This window comes from Bombus huntii, chromosome 7 (genome assembly GCF_024542735.1).
Source record: "Bombus huntii isolate Logan2020A chromosome 7, iyBomHunt1.1, whole genome shotgun sequence".
NCBI lineage: Eukaryota > Metazoa > Arthropoda > Insecta > Hymenoptera > Apidae > Bombus > Bombus huntii.
The window spans coordinates 16467695-16491268 of record NC_066244.1 but is presented as its reverse complement, the minus strand read 5'-3'; the positions used below and the strand labels follow the sequence as shown (position 1 = coordinate 16491268).

The 23574-nt window shown below is 34.6% G+C and overlaps 1 protein-coding gene across 1 annotated transcript in view; it reads right to left on the bottom strand.

Moving 5' to 3' along the window:
- LOC126867897 (two pore potassium channel protein sup-9) overlaps positions 1 to 23574 on the bottom strand; it is a 161651-nt gene that overhangs the window by 12149 nt on the left and 125928 nt on the right. The window contains exons 2-3 of the mRNA XM_050622975.1: positions 1310 to 1440; positions 312 to 665 (exon numbers count right to left, since the gene is read on the bottom strand). Of these exons, the coding sequence (XP_050478932.1) occupies positions 312 to 438 (127 nt within the window). The 5' untranslated portion in view covers positions 439 to 665; positions 1310 to 1440. The remainder of the gene's footprint in view (positions 1 to 311; positions 666 to 1309; positions 1441 to 23574) is intronic.

Genomic DNA, 23574 nt, shown 5'->3' with positions numbered 1-23574 from the left:
ATTATATATAGGAAACCTTTTATTCTGTTTCATTATCTAATAATTAATAATCATCGTCATTATTCAATTGACTAAGCTTTTCGAGTTTTTCTTTTATTCATCGACATTACTAAAATTTCGCCAACGAAAGGATTCTAACATCGATGAATTTATCGAATTCACAGGATATTCCATAGAGAACAATTCCAGTAGGACAAATGTTCCAATAGAACAAATATTTCAATAAAAAAATATTCCAAATAGAAAACATTTCTTATAAAAAGGTTCAATTGTTGTCTTCTTTAATCTATATTTATCGACAAGAAATGTACCGTCCAATGCTTCCTTGCGTCGTTTCTCCGTCTCGGACTCGAGAACGTCGAAGATTGCAGCGCCGACGAGGAGGTAGGTGAACGTGAAGACGATCAACGATAGGGTCCGGACGTTTTGCTTCTTCATTCTCTAGTGAGCCACATGCTCACTAGCAGGGCCCCGGCCCTAACTACTTGCATCGCTCAGTGGGGTACGATTTGGTGTGCCGGGCCCATGACGACCCCTTCTCCTTTCTGATGATGCTCGGGGGGCCCTTCTTCTCTTTACCGAGCGCTACAGACCCGGCACGCGACTCCTCTTCTTCAGGGTGCTTTCTTCCTTGCAGAGACTACCTTGTAGCCGCTTTCGTTCATCTAAAAAACATGTTCATATCCCTATCAAATTGTTGTTTAAATTAATCGTAGTATTTTTGAGGAGATTCGAATGATATTCCGTTTGGTTGGTTGTATTCTCTCGCAATAAAATTAAAATATTCACCTTTCTTTTAATCTTATTAAAAGATTAAATATACAATATTTAACTACTAATTTAATTTCACGGATTACATCATTTCATGGAACAGAAGTCCGTAAATCATTAGAAACGATTATTTCGAGATAACTTAAACCAAAGTAAAATTTTGTCAGGACAATTTTCTTCAGCGACGATAAAAATCAAATTTGTACAGTGATAGAACGATACGATAAGCGAAACGAATGGACACGCGAACAAGGAAAATAAGTTGAGGCAGAGGAGCCTTTTTCGCATGAACTCCGGATATTCGTATTGATAATGCAGTTCGAGGGCTACCGGAGGATCTCTTTTCAAACGTCCCCTGAACGTTAGTCGCGGTACGACGTTAGGGGTTCCGAAGATATAAAAAGGCATAATCGCGTCCTTGCCGCTAAAACGGGGTTCTTTTGAGAATCGTCCTTTTCTCCTTCGAGTGACTTCAACCGAGAGATATCCGTGAGGAGGCTAGGTCGAGCAAAAAATCTGCTGATGTAGAAGAACTCACCTGCAGCCTGTTCCGGGTTCTCTTTTACGTACGACAAAGGGTTGAGCAGAATGATATGGCAGTGCTTTCGCTGCTCCCACTGCCACGTTCCCTCCATTCCTCAGCTTAGCACCCAACGTTTTCAGTGCCGACTAAAACCGAGCAATTGAATTTTCATAAGTTTTTGCTCTTCGCTTCTTGGGAAGATTGGAATAATTGTTTCAGTTACAGATGTAACAGCGTGAACTATTTAATATAAGGGTCGCACGAGAGAAAGTGATAAATCCATATTTGTTAATCTTTTAATTGAAAGCAAGATTTGAAATGGCTTGTTTAGAATACAATTGTCATTGAAAAACAGAAAAGCTTAGGTTCGTCTGGGTCTAGAGAAACGTTCAAACATTATTAAACCTTCTTTATTTATTATATAACGTAGATAGATCCCTATTGTTTTGATTATATAATATGCAATAATTAGATTATGAAAAAAAAGTTATCTTACGTTCGTCTGTCTTTCAAGGAGAGAAATATTATTTTGAGATAAAAGTTCCACAGTAATGGAACAACGTGAAATACAGTTGCTTGTTTCATTTCCAACATTGTATTCGTCCTCGAAGAATTCTTTAATATTTGTGATTGCTTAATCGTTTCTAGAATAAAGGAATTAAATATTTCATGTTATTAAATGTAAAACGAATCGTTCAAAGAGGGGAGCAGAAAAGTGCGCTCCTGTCGGACTTATCGCGATTATTTCTTTAAATGTCAAAGACTGTGGCCTAGATAGGAAATCGAGCAAGAATTACAAGTCGGTGCACCTTTAATCTGTTTCACGTCGGCCTTTCCTGCTCGGACCGCCGCGTTCTCTGCCCGCATCGGTTCCACGAACTCTCATCTTAATGGATATCGATTAACGACGTGAGAACGATACATCAAAGAATCATAACGCTGTCGTACAGGAAGTTAAGTAAGGATAAAAATAAACGCGTGTATTTTATGCGAAGAATAATGGCTGTGACCGTGCAATCTTAGAAAATTGCTATGATATAGGTGAATTGCTTTTAAGTAGTCAGACACCTGTTTATGTTCGAGAGGATGCAATATAATTATAAAACTTTCATTAATTAGTAATTTCACGATTAATAATAGCATCCATGTTAATTAAATTTTAATGGAGAATTTTCAAAAACGCGTTAAGCTGAAATTTATGAATTAATCTTGTAAGTGCAATAACCTTAGAGTTATCGGATCGTGAATTTTTTTTTGTTCATGAAAAAAGACGCATCTTGAATATAATCGAGCGACGTCGTCCATTTGCCAATGGATTTTCTAGGCTACCATGAATACATGAATAATACATATTCCTGCGTAACAGGAGTCCGGCGAGTACTCATTATTGTTCCCTCAGCCTATTAAATCTGGATTTACGCTAATGGTCCGCGCTTTGTGACGAGGACCATGTCACGTTTGTCAGCCACGATGAGCCACGTTTTACTTTGTGTCGACGCGCGTTTATCGGCAAAAGTCAACGCCGGACGTTCGCATAAACGTGGTCGCAGCATCATGTGCCGTTGTCACGTGTTTAATTATATTCCTCTTGTGCACACCGTGATCTGTCTCCTATCGTTCGAGCCTGGATATTTTACACTACGAGAGCGAAAGCGACGCTCATGGATAATTAACACGATTTTTATTTAATTTTACCATCATTCCGTTCCTGATAGAAACGAAAAATTTAAAAATATTACTCTGAGATTATTTCGCTGTTAACAACGTTATTACTAAGTATGGAAAGACATCACTTTAGTTCTCCAGTTTATACTTTACGTGCTTTTCTTAGCAAAACGTATCTAAGTAGATATATCTTTATAAAAACACCATATACCATTAATTTTTTGTTCTTAAAAAATTTGAATGCTACAATTGATCATCAACTTTGGCACGCTTTTGAATCGAAATTTTTTAAAATCAAACTTTAATTTGGAAAAGTAAATGATTATAAATATTTGTAAATTTATTTATACGTTAACGTGTTTATTCGTTTCTCAATTTTTTATCGATGGTAACGATATGAAAAACAATTTTCACATTATCAATCTTGTTGTATCGTTATCAGTGGAGTACAAAGGGTCGGAGCCTTTGATAAAACGAAAATTGAACTAGGCAACGTACGAGCAAACTTCATCTATACGTCATGACTAAGGTTTTCAATCTTGGCTCACAGTGTCTCTTCAGGAAAGTGCTGTAAAAGAGCCCTTGGGATCTAGAAGCTCTTGATTACGCCATTTAGGATACGACCAGAGCATTTCCAATAAGTCGACTTGCGTTTTATAGGAATCCTTTGTATTCATTCTGGTTGCTGTGCTATTTACATATATTTAAAATCTCCTTGATAACAAATAATAAAGATATGAATGATAAATGTTAAAGAATATCAGAGAGGGTAGTTAAGAATTAAGATAATACTATTACTTTAAGAACACAGATAAAAAGTTCATTGGGCAAATGTTTAATCTTCTGGTATTTTAATGACATCCTATTATAATCCTTAATTATCTGGACGCCAAACCGCATTGAGGGTATCAAGGGTTGAACTTAATCGAAGTTTATCAGAGTGAGCTTTTATCTGAAAGTATTTACTGTACACAGGAAACGGCTAAACGAGAATTTCACGAACAAGTACTTAGATAGAACTGCCGCGAAGTAACTCGAGTTAAAATAAATGAAACGCAAGATGCAATGGCGATCCTTTGTGTTTAAATCGAATCCACTTGCTTTTCGTGTAATTGGTGGATATGTATCTTTCACTACTGATAGCTACCTTTTCTTTACGTCTTTCATCTACTTTCTTGATGCTTTCCTCTTTTTTTATCCTTCCGTATCCTTCCGTAAACAGAATGTTGTTTATTTACAAGAGAAAAAAATCATAGTAATATTTAGTTCAATTTAAAATCGGGGAATTAATAATTGTTACAAATAAATCATTTGATATTTTCTAGTGGTCTACTAATAACATACAATAGTGAAATGACAGGCAGAAAATATATTTTCAGAACGTGGACATACGAATACGTAATTTTTGAGTTACATAATGTTGTAAGGTAACGTACTAGTTGGGAATTTCGTAAAAGAAAATAATGAATGAAAGAATATAATTTATCGTTCCATAAATTTAATCTAATTCTTATAGAAATTGTATACAATTATTTTTTATGTATTTTGAGGGAAACAACCGAAATAAAAGTTTTTTTTTTTATTTAATATTTCACATTCACAATTTGTTCAATTTGGACATTTGGTAGAATTTTTTAGCTGTTTGATTATCATGTGGGTGGCTACCCCCAGCAGGGTACCAATTTCGTGTATCCTTTATGAGATCTGCTGGGTATTTCCTTTTTAGTTTCTTTCTATGCTTGTGTTGATCGTTTCCGGTTCGGGTGCGTTGCTATTCTTTCTCTGTATCTTCTTGCGCATCTGCTAATCTCCTCCTTGACCGTTGGTATTCCCAGGTCTTTCCGAATGTCCTCGTTTCTAACGTATCATAGGGCGTTTACTATTGTTCTAAGAATTTTAGCTTGCATTGTCTCTATTTTGCTTATATGGCTCATTGCTGCTGTTCTCCATAGTGGTATTCCGTACGTCCAGATTGGTTTCATGATCGTTTTGTATACTTTTAATTTATTTTCTATGCTTAATTTGGATTTTCGACTTGTTAGTCAATGCATTTGTCTCCTTGCTGTCTGTATTTTGTCTATTATTGATTGAAATAAAAGTTTGATTTTCTTTTCGCACCTTCCTTTCTGAATTTTTTATTACTTACACTCGCGTTATCGATAGTTCTAATTTTAACACTAATGCATCTGTATTTTATTTTTACAATAAAAATAAAAAAGGAACAGTTAAGAAATGTCCAGCATCGAGTATAAAATATATCTCATTTTCAGTATTGTCTTTATTATCTCTTTATATATATTTATTTTGCAAATCAACTTGGAATACAAAGCTAACTTTCATCTTCGGCAGTTTCGATGGCACCAAGATTATCTGAAAAATTAATCTATTAATAAGTGACTGACATTTTGAAATGTTTGACGCTCCGTTGTAAAACACAAGGACTTGCTGGTAAAGTACGTATATTTTTGGAAAGTGACTGGTGTGATAGTAAATTTTGTAACTGCATTCGAGGCTAACTGCACGAGAGCCAAAAGCCTGGGACCATCTGGTTGGTAACTTCTAAGGTTAATTTTGCAAGGACGATTCGTGATTGCTCGTATAATCCCACTGCTAGCTAATTCGTTCTCCTGACAGAATTTAGTCTGCTGAATTTCCGGTTAGTGGCACGAAATCTCAACTGCTTCATAAAATTTGCAACAGGGAACGGCAAGAGTACACAGAATTTCATTCTCTGGGTTTCTATCTTGTAGTAATACTAATTTCCGTGTCCATTCTATCTCGTCTAAAATTGGCCATTGACTTGGTTTCTCCTATTTTATTTTTTATTATTTTATTACTCTATATTAGGTACTATGTTATTTGGTTTGCATGCATTAAAGTCGATACCCAATTTTACAAGTTGCAAGGGTTATGAATATTCAAAGCAAACAAGGTTTGATTTTAAGTTTATTTCGCATCCACGCTTAAAAATTCTTATTGATATCCCTAGCATTAATAAAATTGGCAAGAGATTCAACAAAAATTTAATTGATGGAGTGATTCCAAAATTTTGGCTCATATCATACATATGTGTTATAAAAAATAGTTAATAGGTTGAAAATATTGCTATCCTGAACATTCTAACTATTATCTTGCACACTTTTCTTAGGAAGAATTTCATCGGGTTTATTAGAAACTCAGATTGCTTGTTGTAATTTATTCGAGTTTCTGTCATCTTCGTTATTAAAGGACACCAGGGGACTGAAATTGAAACCTCGTTACCACTAATGAGTTGAATTTCGCGTCATATAACTAGGAATCAGTAGGAGAGCATGGAATAATGACCGGATTTACCACTATCGTTTACAATGCGACTACGATATCACAATCATGCAACTGACATTAACGTTAACACAACCGATCGTGCTAAAGTTAGTTTATAATCAAAGTTCCAGCTTTAACATTAAGAGTGTATTATGCTGGCCCTGTAACTTCAAAATGAAAAGCGACACGTAACCACGACGACGACACTTTCCTCCGGAAACTTCGTTACAAGTTATAAGAAGTCCATCTCCAGCTGTTCTATGAAGCAAATTTAATACACGAAACATTTCGTCATAAATTCACTTTGCCAATTATAAATATTTACTAGTTTCAGTTTTCTGTTTTATTTATCTTGTTTGATATTTCATAATAGGCTGTTAATTTGATACATTGCTTGATACAATCGGACAATAGTTTTCATGTGTTATTTTGACTTTTAAATTTAGAAGCTTTTTTTTTGTTTATAAATCCCTATTAATTATTATCTTAAAGCAAATCTTCGTCGCAGTGTATAGGAATTATTATATATATTATATGTCGGAGATGAAAGGAAAGCCGAAGCCTTTCCTTGAAAATTTTGGGAACATCCTCTAGTACCTTAGCCTAGATTTTATTATAGTTGTAATTGCTTAAGATTTGTAATAAGCGAGATTGGGTTCGAGGTGACAATCGGTCGCTGAACGTAGCCACGGTCACGAGATGGATGTTTTATCTAACGGAGGTCTGGAGTGGTTGTATGTGTTTTCCGAGAAATGTGGTTGTGGCGGCATGCGGCCTCGAGAGCGGGCCTAGCCACGTGTGATGTTGCCTCGGAGGTGCCGATGCAATGGGACATACATTGTATTAGTAATCAAAACTCCAGGCAGAAACTGCCTAGCAACGGCGTTTGGAACTTTCTCGATGCTTCCAACGAGTGTGCCTAGCAACGGCGTTTGGAACCTTCTCGATGCTTCCAAACGGGTATAGAAAACAAAATGCAATCGTACAGGGAGAAAAATCTCCACGAGGCTGGCATTCTTGCGATTGCCTTGGAGAGTGATACATCGAGCATTTTCGACGATCGCATTTGCGTCTAAGTTAGTTTCGCTTAGTAAGGAGTTATCCCGGTGACCGTGGATTCGTTTGAACTCAAACATTGCTAATAGTATTATTTAATTTAATTATTCGTAGATCGTATTATTCATTAGGCTTAGTGTTTGTTAGACTTATTATTAGTTGTACTTATTATTTGTTAAGCTTAGTGATAGACCTGTATATACGTGTAAATAAAATCTCGGCTTTGTGAAACGATAGCTAGTCCACATGAAGAGTCGTCGCGCGCCCAAAATTCGAATCGTGATCCGACATATATATATTATATAATTATTATATATATTATATAATTATTATATATTATATAATTATTATATATATTATAGGAATGACATGTCAATATATTTTAAAATGACTATACGTTTGAGCTATATAATCTTTAACTATATATTTTAAATAATCTGTTTGAAAATAATCTTCAGTGAGGCTTACATTTTTATAATTAATCAAGTTTAAACCTTATAAGCGGACGAAATGCTACGCTGTAAAATTTCAGTGACGACTAGTACCGTGTGCTCGTTAGGAACTTTTAATATTATAGCATGTATCTCATTCGGTGATATAAAAATCCAACTTGATTCGCAAAATGGAGGTAATCCAAATTATTTTCACTTTATGTCATGAAACATTACATAAAGTATAGGTTTCATGAAGCTATTTGCCTGCCGTTAGCCAGTTCATTACAGAATTAGCTACAAACGTTTCATTTTTATGTTACATTTCTTTTCTTTTTTAATTAATAAAGTTGTTTCATTAAGGGTAAAGTACTTTTATTTTATGTAGAAATAAATATTTGAAAATAAAGTATATTTGTCCTCAAACTTCACTTCATTTAATAAAATATAGTAATAGCTTCAATAGATAAATTATAATAATGCTTGATTAAATAATATTAATTAATTTTAGTTAATTATTAAGTAATACATATAAATAGATAATCTTATTCATTTAGAGCATATTAAAAGATAATAATAATCAGTAAACAATGATATTAAGAATATAAATGAATATTAAATAAAATATCTCACAGAAATCCCGTTGTCACCTTTATTTAAGCGTTTTAATATCTTCTTTTAGGCCATTATTTCCATTATAGATCAGTTTTTCGTACTAGTTGATTACCAATATTACGATAGCTGTTACCATTTCTTTCGGAACTTTTATGCTCCTTTCTTTCCATTTCGTATTTTTGGGATGATTACTGAAACTGATCGAATTTCGAACGTATTTCTGTATTCTCTTTTTCGATAAATGTTTGAAGCTCGTCTTTTTTTTCTTTTTTTTCCAATATTTTCCCATTCTCGTATCTTCCTGTGTTTCGACGAGTTTCAGATAAAATCATCGCATTATAAAGATCTTTCTTTCTCGTTTTATTATCATACTACGAGGAACGGTTATTTTCATTTCGTTTTATCTTCGACATCATTCTCCTTCATTTCCTATCGCCGTCTCATCTCTCGTTTAATTTTCCTACTTCAAAACTTCGCTTCTTCGTCTCAGTGGGCGCTGCTAGGTGTTGCTCAGTTCGAACATTCAACAACCTATTGTTTTCCATGAATTTTTATTCCTTCGCTTCCATTTAATTTTCTATGTCCTCTGTTGAAAACGATTTTATTTTATTTTATTTTTTTTTTTTTTGTAGATGAGTCGCTTCATCGCCCGTTGCATAAAACATCACGCTACTTCCATTATCGAACAAATATCTTTTTAATAAAATATATCGATATGTAAAAAATCTGTATATGTACTTCTGTATTTTTTAAATTAAATTTCGTTTATTTCATCTCATCCATACGAATTATCGTTTGGATCAATTGTTTCCCACCAGTTTTCACGAGCAACTAGGAATATTTCCGTGTTCTCATACCTTTATTCCGCTTTTTACACCGCTTTTCCAACGTTTACTCGTTATTTCATTTCATCGCAGATGATAGACTGTCCTTCTTCGATAAACGCGATGTATTTTTTCGTCGCTGCTTCTTCGGATACATTTTGCTCCTCCATTTTTTCCGCTTCGTTTCCGTTTGTCTGTTTCCTCCTACAGCGTCTCATATTTCTTCGTCGTCTCGTTTCCCTTCCGCTTATCCTGCTTATTTCGTTTCCCGTCTTCTGTTTCTCTGTCCTGGCCGAAATTACCCTGGCCTCGGGTAAATGCAAGAAAGCTTTGAAAATCCGCTGCCAAGGGAATTTGCAATGGTAGGCGATCGCGTGACTTAAGATTAGGATCTTCGTCTTACCGTCTCTATTTTTTTCTTTTTCCTCTTCCTTTCTCTTCTTTGTTTTACCATTTAATTCGTGTTTTTACTTCCCACTGACTTTCTTTTCCTCTTTTGACGATTTTCCACTCGTTCAGGTGAAACTAGCAGTTACTTGTAGCAATTGAGACTTATTCAGCCAGGGGATTTATCGTCATGAATTTTATAATACGGTTAACGAAATAGTGATGAAGGAATTAAGGAAGTCTGTCTGTCTCATCTTTTGTAGCAGAGAATTAATCTCTGATCACTTTACGACGGAGTAGAACCACCAGAGTGATTGAAATAAACCAATTTGTAATTTCTCCATGGAAATTTTGTAAATTCACGATGGTATATTTTTGTTTAAAATAGTAGCAAATTGTCACTTCAAATTATTTTTAAGATATAAAATATCTTTCAAAAAATGTGAAATGAAAATATCTGGTATTTTTAGTATTAACAATAACTAATTAATTTTTGAACAATTATATTTGATTCATGCTATTTAAGATACATGGCAAAATAATGGAGCCATTTTAGAAGATCGTACTTTTAAAAGTTTGTTGAAAGTTAGAGGAACGAAATTTCGATAATTTATTATTCAACATTTATTTAACATTTAAAATCATTCAAAATTCAATTTCATCTGATTCGTCCGATTGAAACACTTATCACTCCACGTGTAAGCTCATTCATGTTAAATATATATTCATGCTTGTTCATTCATACCGCATGGCACTCGCATTTCCCTGCGCTACGTAATATTTATGTAATGGTAACGGTTACGTTTCTCGTACTTCACTGAAACATACTTCCATTAGTTTGTCTCTTGGAACGCATGATTTTTAATACATTGCTACGCTCTAGTGCAACTGCTGTGTCCGTTATTCTGGGGAAAAAATCGAGAAACAAAAGAAATGTTATTTGACGGAACTTTTTTAAATTTTGTCGGAAAAATTACGCTTTAAAACCACTCCTGTTTTATTTTTAATTGTCGAATCACTGACAATTTTTAAGATTTCCATGCATTTTTTTAACTCTTCTACATTACCTACCTGCAATACCGTACTTGAATTGGTCAATGTACTAAAGGTAAATGTACTTACTTTTTTTAAAGTTGCTCTTGAGTTTTAGTACATTTTCCTTAAAATTTCTTTCTAGTATCAGTAATTGAGTAGAAAAGGAATGTTTGCCGCAATCACAAAAATTCAGAGCAAACATTCAGAAAAGATAACGAGACATTTATCTCGCTTTGTGCGTTGGCAAATAAAAATAAAAATATTTATGTTACAACCCTATAACATTGTTATAATAGTATTTTGTATAATATATAAGTACTGCACGAGTGACAAGTTCAACGCTTTCGAATCATCGCGGCATCGTTTCAGAACAACAGTATCAGTTTCGCCTTTTTTTTGGTTCCGAGGTTTGTGACTTTTCAAAGAACCGGCTTAATCCGAGATTCGAAGCACGGATTCGCCGACGAACGTTCTTGTTTTTTTGATTTTTCAAAAAAGAACGAGTAAAAACACACTTTTTACTTGGATGAAATACAGAATGGAATACGGATTGAAATAAAAAAAGCTAGAAAATATATGGAAGTACGATGGACCGAAACGTCATCCTCGACAATTGGTGAGATGAGTTTAGGCAATTTCGCGAGCGACGAACTCTAGCTAGGAAAATCAAATCGTTTCCTACCGCGGTTTAAATTAACGCTCGAGCCTAGATTGGCCACTCCGTGTCTTATTGAATTTAGGATAAATTGCTTTTATAGCTCTCATCCACGGCCTGTTTCTCTTTCCCTTCTTTTTTTCTTCGGGAGAATTCGTCTCTGTCGTTGCCTTTCTTCCGGTAGATGTGTGGAAAGATGTGGCAGCCCTTATTTCTCCGGTCGAATTGCCATGGAAATTTCGCGGTCGCGTAAATCAATCCAACGATCGCGATTGCTATCAGAGGGACGATTTTTCACCTCGACAAAGGGGAAAGCGATCGGAATCTCGGGACGTTAATACGCGAGACGTATAAATAATGAAAATACAAGGGGAATCGATGAATCTAGTAGACGTCCTCCGGATACTGTTTTTATTGATTACTTTATACATTATTTTTATTGATTTTAGAAATGGTAAATTATGAAAATGTTACGAGTATCATTTCTAGGCAGAAGTAATTAACGAACGAATTAATACATTCTAAGAGAAAGATTATTACTAATTTTCATCAATAGAGCATTTGTATCTTTTTCCATGCAATCTTATCATATTTTTATACCCAATATTATATAATTAGCAAATATACAAATAGTGTGTTCTAGTGTCTAAGGCTTATATATATATATACTAATTTTTATTTAACAACCAAGGGTTAAATCCATTTTGATTTAAAATTATTTTAATACTTCCAAAATCTGTTCATCGAGGATTAACTTAAAATAATTTTACTTTAATACTGTTACTTCCTATCAAATCCGAGAGCTACTTAAATTGCATATCTACATTTTATCGCTAAACGGAAATTGAAAGTATATGGTAACGAGCGCAAAAAGCGATACAAATAGTATATATAATAATAATAATCGGGATACACGTATCTACTACAGAAAACATTGGTTCATCGTTTCATTTGCATACTTTTTGCTTTCGTTTAATACGATTTAATCTAGTCGCCAGTATTACAATTAGTGGTTGATGGGTTTTTCGTCGGTGCTATTTCGGAGGAACGAAAAGGGATACGTAGACAGCACTGAATGCTTCGTAGAATCGAATGACCGTATTGCGGTGTGCACAAGTTGTAGTGCATATCGTAAATCTGTCTGTTTGGAGAAGTGCTATTACGACGCGAGAAAATCTGCGTATAACACGTTTTTCAAGCACGGAATTTCTGTTATCTATGCGCCAGATGTTTCGTACGTTTGTCACTTGAAATTACTACTTTTCATTGCGTTTAATACGACGAAGACCGTAAAATTGATTGCGTTGGTTCATTTAGATTTAGATCGTAAATATCGAGGAAGAAAGTTAAAATATCAGAAAGGAAAAACTTTGACAAATTGAATTTTCTTTAGATATTTTAAATCTTAGACACATATTATATCATGTTTATTTTTGATCAAAGAGACGAAGAAGTTTGAAAATATTTGAAATTCGTTTTGCAACACGGTCAAACATTTATCGACAAAATACTTTGAAATTTTGCGATCTATAAAGAAGAGGAAATGTGATTTTGGCGTATTTTCTGATCTGTGAAAAATTGACTTTTTTCATTCGCCAATTAGAATTACAAAGAGTAGGTGTGGAAAAAAGCGAAAATTTTATTAAATAGAAATATAACATCCACAATTATGAATCTATTTTAAAGCGAAATTGCATGAATATCGAAACTGTAGCTCGTTTCCTTCTATTCGAGTGGTCTAGTGTCACAACCTTAGTTGAGCAGTTAGTTTAATGGGGCCAATTATTACGTTGCCGCATCATTCAATAATATTGGTTATTATTTCTTTGATTGTGCCCTCCGGGAACTTGTTTCTTTCCGATAGTTATTAGTTCCACTGAATTAGCGATAACAATGAACTGCAACGCCAATTGAAGGATAAATCGATCTTTTAATTCTTCAGGGTTGTTAGATAAATAACTACCGATTTTTTTACATGGAAAGACAATTGTGATAAAAGTAGCATAGCTAGATACAAATAACAACTATGTTAAAATAAAATAAGTAACGAATTATCTACGTCGACTAAAAAGTATTGGAATTCTCAAATAACTAAATGCATAATTTACTGTTACTAATATTTAACAAGAATACGATTTACTATCAGCATTGTTTTCGTTTGTTCTTTCATAAGGTAAATAACAGAGTTTGCTGAATTTTCTTCGATACCGTCTACTGTCTGCGCATAATCGGCTTATACTACTTGTTCAGCAGACACGGACAGACGGAAGGATCGCGCGTGCATCAGAAGTACTATATACCTCGTATACATACAGTTCTTGCATTATCTGACAGCAGCAGATTGCTGGTCGACCGAGTATAAATTATAATTTCTCCCGAATTTCTGTTAATCCGTCAAATAAGTCGAGCGGAAGCGTCACCGTTTTAGAATATTCATTATATTACACACTTTCTTACAATTTTTCATTTTACTGATAATAATTGAAATTAATATTTACATTTCTTCTATAGACGAGCCGTGTTTAATGAAACTTCATTGATCTCCATTTCCACTGCCTGTTCTCATATTTTTGTCTCCGCCTCTACACTTCTGAAGAAACGAGATGAACAAGTTACTCCTTGATTGGATAGATTTTATAGATTTTAAGACTAGCGACGCTCGATGTTTGCTTTTAAAATAAACGAATCTATTACCCAACCTAATATCTGGAAATTGTCTCCCATCAAGCTAAAGGAAGAAGGAGAAATAACTTTCACCGAAATCAATTTCAGTTGCTTGAACGTGCACTGTCGGGTTGAATAGTGGCAGAAACGGCTGATGAACAGCACGGTATTATGCGAACGCAGTCGCGTCAACTGATACGCGAGACGATCGAGATAGATGGTAGCTTATGAGGGTCGACCGTATTTTACGTGCCCACTTTGCCGCAGAATTGCTACGCGAATCGTTCTTACCGGCTCGGCGTAACTGTCGCGTGAATCCGACTACTATAGAATACGTCGCTTCTCCAGCTCTCTAATTGCAAAACGTCTGTTTTCAGTAAGTAATCTCCTCTCAATGATACGTTTAGTTTGTTTAAAACAGTCGAGAAACTCGAGAGGACTACGCTATTGTGAATGGCTTAACATTATACTTAGGATAATTGTAATACCTTCCCATAAATACGTGTTTTATGCTTGTAATATAGTATAGTTTGGAATAAAATAATGAGAGCGTGTGTCGTGGAAATTTTGTCGTTTTAACGGAACTTTTAACAATCGTGCGTAGAATCAGAAAAAATAAAATGTTAAATTTTGCGAAGAAGCTACTTATTTAACTATCGATTTCTTGCACAATACATGTTGTTTCGCGATAGTTATGAAACAGCTTAATAGTTTCCAAATTTTTTAATGGAAACAAGAAAGCAAATGTCTGAATTATCGATCACGATGTTTCTTTTAACAAGATGATAACGCAGCGTAGAAGTACGATATCCATTCTCAAAATAGAAAAGAAAATTCAACTAGTGCGCACAGTTTGTTTTATTTAATCGAATGTAAGTGAGAGTTTATTAAGACTCTTACTCTTCCCTTTCTCATTCATTGGGCACAGTTTGTGGAACGTGACTAATGGAATGAGACTAAATGAGATGAAATTCGCATTCCACCATGGATTTTCCTTTATGGCCGTTTCGCTAGATACGTTCGCTACACGTTGACGCATTTCTAGGTGCAAGAATAGAGAAAGGTTGCTCCTCTTTCCCTTTTTCGATTCAATTACATTAGACGATGCCAAGGATCTTTCTGCCACTGGAATCCTAGAACATTGCCATTCCTTCCTCATACACATGTGCAAGCAATGTCACTTGTTTTTTCATTTCATTTCTTTGCACTTTGATAATGGGGATAAATGAAACATGCTGTAAACCACTTGCACAGTATAGTTCCATCTGTTGCTATTAATCCATTAAAGACTATTTTATTTATAATCTTTCTTATTTTTTATTTATAACACAGTATGTTAATATCTTTCTTAATACGTCAATTTACATTATTTTTTCTTTTAATATTACTTTTAATATTAATATAATAGTAAGATAGGGCTTGAAATATTTTTATTATTTATGGATTTACGCATGACAACGCTTTGTTCTTAATGGCTTGAAACGCTCACGTTTCCACTGACGCACGATTGTTTAATCGCAAAAATGATTATACTATGGAATAACAAATTTTATAAAAAAACATTCTATTTATCGAGGTAAATTAATTTCATCTGAAATCTGATATTAACCAAGCATCGTGACGGGGAACCTACTTATTCAACGAATAAACATCAGATTCGATTAAAAGAGTCGATATTAATGCGTTATACGTAAAAAGGTCTAGCGAAAATATCGAACATTTCTCCTTCTTTTTTTCCCCTCTCGATCGCTAAGCAGAGGGGAAAAAGCGTGCATATGAAGGACACTCGAGGATAGACAACGTTAATGACTCGAGCAGCCTGTCCGAAATAAAATTGCTCTCTCGAGCTTTGGCTCGTTATAAAAACACGGTGAAGTGGTGTCTAAACGTTTGGAAATTTTATATATCACTCGTCGCGTTTCCGTGTGGGACAATTTTTGTCGCGGGGGTGAAAGCTTAAGAGAGAAAGACGAAGAGGAGAAGATAACTAACCTCGTCCAGCCGGTTGAAAGCACTTCGAACCCTTACTGTTCTAACGATTAATGGTCAGACAGTATAAAAAGCTTTCGAGTTTTTAGTGTTTGTTACTTTCTCCCTGCTACTACACCTTTCTTCCCCACCTCGTGTGTTCGTCCGCCATATGTTCTTCGCTTTTTTCCAAGATCGAATTACGGGAGCGATTGCGACGAAGTATAAAAAGGGCGAAAGTTCGGTAGGAGATCCAGGTTGAGATGGGATTAGACTTCGTTACCTGCTGACGGTGAATTGCTTGATGTTCGAGTCAGTTTAATGCACTTTCGTGAGGGGAAGGTTAATGGGAGAGGTAAAAATGAAATATGTATAAAGCGATACGCGTTTATAGATCGTTTTAACGGCAAAGATAATTTTTCATGGATTAATGAGGAGAATTTCAGCGACCGAATGAAATTTTTAATTATAAAGATTGAAATAGTTGTGAAATCTTCAAAAAATCGACACAAAATTCGGATCGAAGAATATTAGATATTTCTATCTGTTCGCAGGATTATTCAATCGTGCTCGTTCTAGGTTTATTTTTTAGTTTTATTAAATATTGTACAGGATATAATTTCGTGTATTTGCGAACTGTGATAAAAATAGGAGTCTGAACCAGACGATTAATGTACGAATCTATTTAATGCGTTCTCATGCGAAGAGGATTCATTGGAGAGTTAAAAATGTGAAATACTACTCGATCTGATTGCGGGATTTATTACGAGTTAGAATAATTTTACTGAAATCATCGAATTTGTAATAATTGGACAAATTTGTAGTAAAAAGATATTTATTATTTTCATTCACTTCTGACGTCATTTAGTTAGATTCGTTAATGATTAAATTTTTAACATTATTAAACGTCGCATAGAGTATAATTCCATTTATATATTTCAACTGCTAATTAAATGTAACATCGTATATTAAAAATATAATAAAAATAGGATTAAGGGCAAAACTAAAAATTATTAAACGTAGACTCGATAATCATATTTTGTAGTAAGAACTCGTACTTGTCGTTCTGGAGATTAGCAAAATCTCCAGCCAAAATCAGGCCAAAGATAAGGAGAGAATTACTGTTTGGATCTTTGGAATGATTCCAAGATAGTGGATATTACTCGGTGCATATAGTAACAGAGGAATCGGTAGAAGCCACTTGTTAATTACTTCGCATGCATTTGAAAACACCGACTTAATCCCCAAAAGAATATAATCGGTGCCAAGGCCCATTTCCATGAAACCGCTTTGCCTGCGAGACGAGCAATTAATTAATGTAAAAGAGAGTAGCTCAACGGAGCCAGTAACAGCCGCGTTTTAAATATGACAGCCTCGTGTTTCTTTGAGATCGTTTCTAATGTTTTGCATTTCGTATATCTAGAGATCACACGAATAATTTTCAATATTGATTTTAGTTGATTTTAAATAACGTTAGTGTTCGAATAACACACACATTGGTATTACTTATTATTTTTTAAATGCGTTATTAGTGAAATTAGTAGAATGAATACTTTAACGTAAGTTTGTCTCTTGCTGGAAAATAAATTTCACTTCTGTTTATTTTGATTGAATACAAAATGATTTTCATATGGGAGTTCGATTATTATAAATTGCTGCAATCATGGTCTTACCATCTCTAAAGCTTGTTTCGTGTTTTTCCGAAATTTCAATGTCTGAAATTGCCCCGATGGTTTTTCTTCGAATGCATTCTACTCGAACAATAGCGGTAATGTACTAAACGTATTACGCCCGAAACGTACATAGGTGTGTAACATTTTCATCCACGAGCACGAAACACATTTTTCGAAGCACGGTATACGTTTCTAATAGAAACTGTTGTATATTATATAAATCTTTTACAATATAACAGTGCCGCATTGCAGTACATGTAGCATCGATATCGTAACGTCAAATATTTTCTATCAAATGACATTTACGTTTCCTTATTTTTCTTTTTTTAGTTTATTAAATAAATGTGAGAATCGTCTAACAGGTATATTCAGTGTCAAAAATATCAAATCTGTAACAGATGTATTCTGATCATTTTTATAAATCTATGACAATGAAACTTCTTAGTCGTTCGAGTCGTATGAAAATTGTTTCGGTTTGACATATGACGTTCTGAAGAAATTACACACAGATAAGATATAACTCGTAGAAATAAAATATCATAGGCATTAACTTAATTGATCCTAAAGCCCTAAAATTAGAAATCCACAAAAACTCTCAGCTATACCTTAGACTCGCAAACTTACTTTTTCTACTCAGCATCTGACTAAAAAACTAAAAAGCACGAAACCCGAGGATCCACCACAAACATCTATCTTAATATCCGTGAAAGATTAGAATCTAAAATAATTCGAGACTGTTTCTAGATAAGCTTTCGATTAGATGTCTGCAAATTCGTAAATTAAAGGATTGTTGGAACTTTGAATATCGAGTCTCTACGACGCGTAAGTTTGGCGCATATAAAATTTCGTTTTTATAAATAGCAATTCATCTACACGCAGTTCCTTCAAGCGCAAAATTATCCAACGAATACCCTCGATATCTTATCGAGATTGCTCTGTTCCGTCACGGCTGTTACTCGCGTTCATTTCAATGGCGGCTGTCGTAATCGTCTCCGCGGTCTAATCTAACGTTGAAGTCTATGGAATATCGCGATACGATGCGGCGATACGCGAGTGCAACAAGTCTTCCCATTAATAAGCAGCCACGCCACCCCCGACAACGTGCGAGCGAAGTTGGTCACGCCAGCAACCGGCTGTCTAGAATGGTGAACTGTGCGGGTTTGAAAGGGTGGGAAGGGGGGTGAGGAATGTATGGGACGAAGGATAGAGAAGGATAGAACACAGTGTAGTCACGCTGGTGCCGTGAGTGACTGGACAGAAGAGTGGGGCAGAAATTGCGACGAGTTGTTGCCTGAAATGAGAACGAGGGATGCAACAGGGATGTAAGAGACACGCGTTGTCTTCGCGTATCTTCCATACGGCTGCACCCAATCACGAGAAAACGGCTACTCTTGGTCTGCGGTGTTTCCACTGTACTCTTTCCGATGTTTTTCTTCTACCTTCTCGTTTCTCCTCCGTTGCTTCCTTTTGTTATCCGCTTTTCCCGTTCTCTTCCGCCTCGTTCTTTGCTTTTTATTCTTGGAAATTTCATTTAACCACGAGTGATAAACGATTGGATTCTTATCCCGGACTTTTGTGCACAAGCGAGAAAAAATTTAGTAAACGCGTGCTTTCACGGTGTTAATGGTATGTTAAAGGTGAGGTTTTAGCGAAAACTTTTGAGATCAACCTTTTCAGTAAACGTAGACGTACAAAAACGTTCAATTGTTTTCAGAAAATGTTTTAGTCATTTTTTAGGGAGCGTAGTATGCAGGTTTTCCTAGTCAAAGTATATACAAACGGGTTACGGGTTAAGAGGGGGGAACGGGATTGACAATAGGGTTACAAAAAGTTAGCGTACGTATACTTATTTTTTACAATTATTGTTTTAATACAATTATTGATTATCAACGTGTACAGATGTATTTGCTGTATCCAGAAAATATTGAGATTTTCTGCAATTTTAATTTTTGTGACATCAGAATGAGGATCTTTCTTAAATATTATTGTTGTACACATGTATTGTCGATATTTCCAGATGTGTATCTCAAGAAGGATTTCTCCAGGATTTATCGGTATTGCGGATAAACGACAAATTCTAGATTGCAACAACGTGATAACGATGATCTCTAAAGTTCTGGAAAGGGGACTTTTATCAAAATGTTCTGATCAGATCATAAATCACAAAAATTGTATAAGTTTCCAAGTGAGAAAGAGGGTAAAAAGGACCAAGTTTGTAATGCTGTTTTATAATTTCATGTGAAACTCCTGGAAGAAATACGACAAAAATTACGAAACGACCTAATAATTAAATAATCCACTTGCGTTTGATTTATTCATAAGAAACTCTGAAATCTTCAACGATTTCGCATTCCAGTTCTTAAAAAGAACAATTGTATCGCGTTCGGTGGGAAAGATTGTTGCGGTAGCCAACTTGTTAAGAATGAACGAAGACGTTCAGATTAGGAGCGTAGCAAGTTCGTTGGAATAGCTGGTTGGTAAAATAAACGTAGTGTAGAAAATGTGTTTCGTCTTAATAACGCAACTCCCGAGTCCGAGAATACCACTGAGAAAGATTTCGTCTTCGGTGGTGCGAGTAGCTTTGAAACAAAGGCAATTCTCTGGTGTTTCTTTCTTTTTTTCTCTCTTTCTCTCTCCCTCGCTTTCTGCGTAATTTCGTTTCTGTCCGATTTCAGAACGAGGTAAAGGTAAACTGCTTCAAGTTAAATGGAGATGTTAAGATTGGAACAGCTGTAACAGGTAAAAAGAACGCAGAGCAAGAGCGTGCCTTTTGTTTTAATAACTTCGACGACTTCGCGAGTCGGAAACGCTTTGTTCGAATTTTCCCCCACCAGTAGATAAGTAATCGAAAGGGTTTATAAATTATTTTCATTCAATGTTTTCTTTCTCTTTCCGTTGCCTGTCTGAGAATTATCGCAGTAAATGTTTTGACGATAATTACAAGTTGAATAATTAGCGATTGTTTATCGAACTCTTTTCGTTAGAAAGACAAACAGAACTTTCTTTGCGTAATAATTTATCAACTGATAATATTAGTCAATTGAAAAGTTACGAATTGCAGCTGACTTGTAATTTATAAAATTTACATCTACAACTTTGTTTATTTTATCAAGGAATTTGTTGCTATAATGCAAGAGCATAGATATCAACGTAGATAACTAGTAACTGCGACTTGTAAAATTTCACTAGAGTAATCTTGCCATATTATCATAAGACGACGTTAAAGCGCGTATAAGATTAAATTTCGTTCACGACAGGCTTTAAAAGTTAAGATCTAAAATGTATCATTATATTTGTACGAAATTTATCGCGTATTATCTTCTATTAAATATTCTGTTAAACGAAATAAATATTAGAAGTGATCACGATAAACTGCCAATGAGAATGTTCGAATCGAAAGGTGAAGTTAATTTTTCTTCTGATTTATTCGTGCGTCCATTGAGAGAAACGAATTCCGTACATATGTACCGAACGTTTTGTTCGACTTTAACGGAGATCTTTCCCAGGGTTGAAACATCTGTTGGCTATCGCGCGCGCTTTCCACGTGTCAGCTGCCATGGTGCAGAATGTATTTTCCATGGAGCTACAACGAAACTCGTCGTACAACTTGTATCAAATAGAGATCAAACATCTCACCTATCTTCTAATTACTAACGAACGTATTGTGTTTTACATTTAATTTTAGTCTTTAACAACATCGTCAAGAAGAAAGACTTCTGTCGAAACATCTGTCCAGCTTTATCGATTAAAGATTCAATGTGAAAGTGAAGTTAAACATCAGAATTATCAAAGAACTTTAAGATTACGTCTTTCGCAAACTATTCGTTAGCATAATTGTATGTTTCGTTATCTACGAAAAGCATAAAAGGTAAGTGAAAGTAGATTTATCTTTTTATTAAATTCAGCTACTTTATATGTGTAATTTAAATGTGTAATTAAATTTATATATTTATGATGTTGAAAATATTCATTACATATCATTAACGATACAAATAGTTCGTTTATATAGATTAATTTACATTACACACGAGTATTTGATAATGTAAGTTTGATACTTACGACGACTGAAAACGTGAACGATCTTGTTGAAGCAATTTTAAGAAAATTATTTAGTTAGACTTTGTTTCTTGAAATTTCTATTTATAGCATTTACAAATAGCCCAAAGAACATAACTATACCTTGCGGGGCTTGCGAGAGCTAGTTAATTAGAATGCTTTCCTCTTATGAATGATTAGTCAGGTTGCACTAATAACGAGTATTTTATGTTGCCAAGCGTAGTAATAAATTTCCATAATACCTAAAGAAGTGGTCGAAGTATTGCCCATAGACTCACTTTACGATGTAACGTTGCAATTCAGACACAGTTATTTCGAAACACGCTAGTACTTCCAAGTTTTAGAAACTTCGTGAATTTTTTCCATTTCTTACAAGAATTTACGCAATCTCTTTGTCGTACAATTTTTATTGCATCTAAAAAAAAATATCGCGTACACACGCCTGAAAGATGCTGAAATATCTTATCTTCTCGTACTAAGAAATTTGCAGTGGAACGATATTTATGACCGTGAACGCAAGTTTTCACAGCGATGGTAAATATAATGTATTGTACATAGGGTCCGAACTTAATTTTGAGATAGTAAAATTCTTTCATATTTAGAAAAATTAAACGATTTTAGAAAAGAAGTAATAATTCCTGAAAGATACAGGAAACATCTGTAATTATGTAAAGAAATGTTTTTAAAAGCAATATCCGCTGCTCTGTAGCGTGTAGGGATTTCTATATGTCTCCGAAGAGAGTTCTGAATATAGGTATTGTATATAGTTTCTCGAGCGAAACACTTGAGAAATGTGTGACGCTGGGACACATATGTCGCTGTTTATTGTCGTAATATCGATGTTGAATAGTCGCCAAGAAGAAGCAACCCGATGTATCCACAATCGATTTATGTTTTCTTTGTTAAGACCAGCAATTCCCTAGCTCTCAAGCTATTTTTTTTAGAACTTTTATGCAACTTTTGAAAGAAACGTCGTTACGGATTTACAAAATCGAAAATGCATTTCACGTGTATTATTAATACGTGATCATTCAAGTTTTTATATAAAATTTATAAAAATCGTTTATAACGAGAAATTATTCTATTTTAATTTTTCATAGAATTTAATATAAAATATATATTTCTTATATTATTTATGTCATATCTTCAGCTTTTATAGTTCTGCAAATTTCAACTAAAATTTGAAATTTTTAATTTTCGAAACAAGATATTTTTTGTATTACTTATTTATTTTTCATCTTAACGTTCGTAGTTCTATCAATTCCAATAAAAATGTTCGATCATCAAATGACCCATTTTCAAAACTTTTACCAAAAATCGAGCACCTAATTCGATCTCTTAGTGTTATGTAACCCTCTTCATCTATATGCAAATTTACTTTATCCACTACGTATATGATATAATATAACACAATCCTGTATCAACACCAGGATATAAAAACCTTAGTCTTAATCGTGAAACTTTCAGCATCTCGAAGGTTGATCGAGGATTCGTGCTATGTGCATACGTCTTTCAGGATTCAGACGATCCTCTGGACGTGTCCTTGATGTTCTGCAAGCATTCACCCTCGTCATAGATACTCGGCGACGATGTAATTACAAGACTTACCGGCGCTGGGCGTTTGTTGGTGCTCAATAAAACAGACCTTGGCTATGTTACACCAATATGAACGACACTAACACCTATACAGGGTGATCCACGAGGCAATGTGTGCACAGCATACAGGTTTCCACCTTGGTGATACTAGAAATCTCTTGGCAATGAAACGTAAATTTCACTTAATACAGTGCCTGCTTAATCCCGTGTTTTCCCCAGTTATGTTAATGTACACAAAGTTTTCATGAAAACGTTATATTACGCAATTCTAAAAAACTTAACGAGATCCACTCATTTCGAATCGTTTCTTCGTTTCAAAAGAAATCTAATCTAATCAAACTAACCTTTCAAG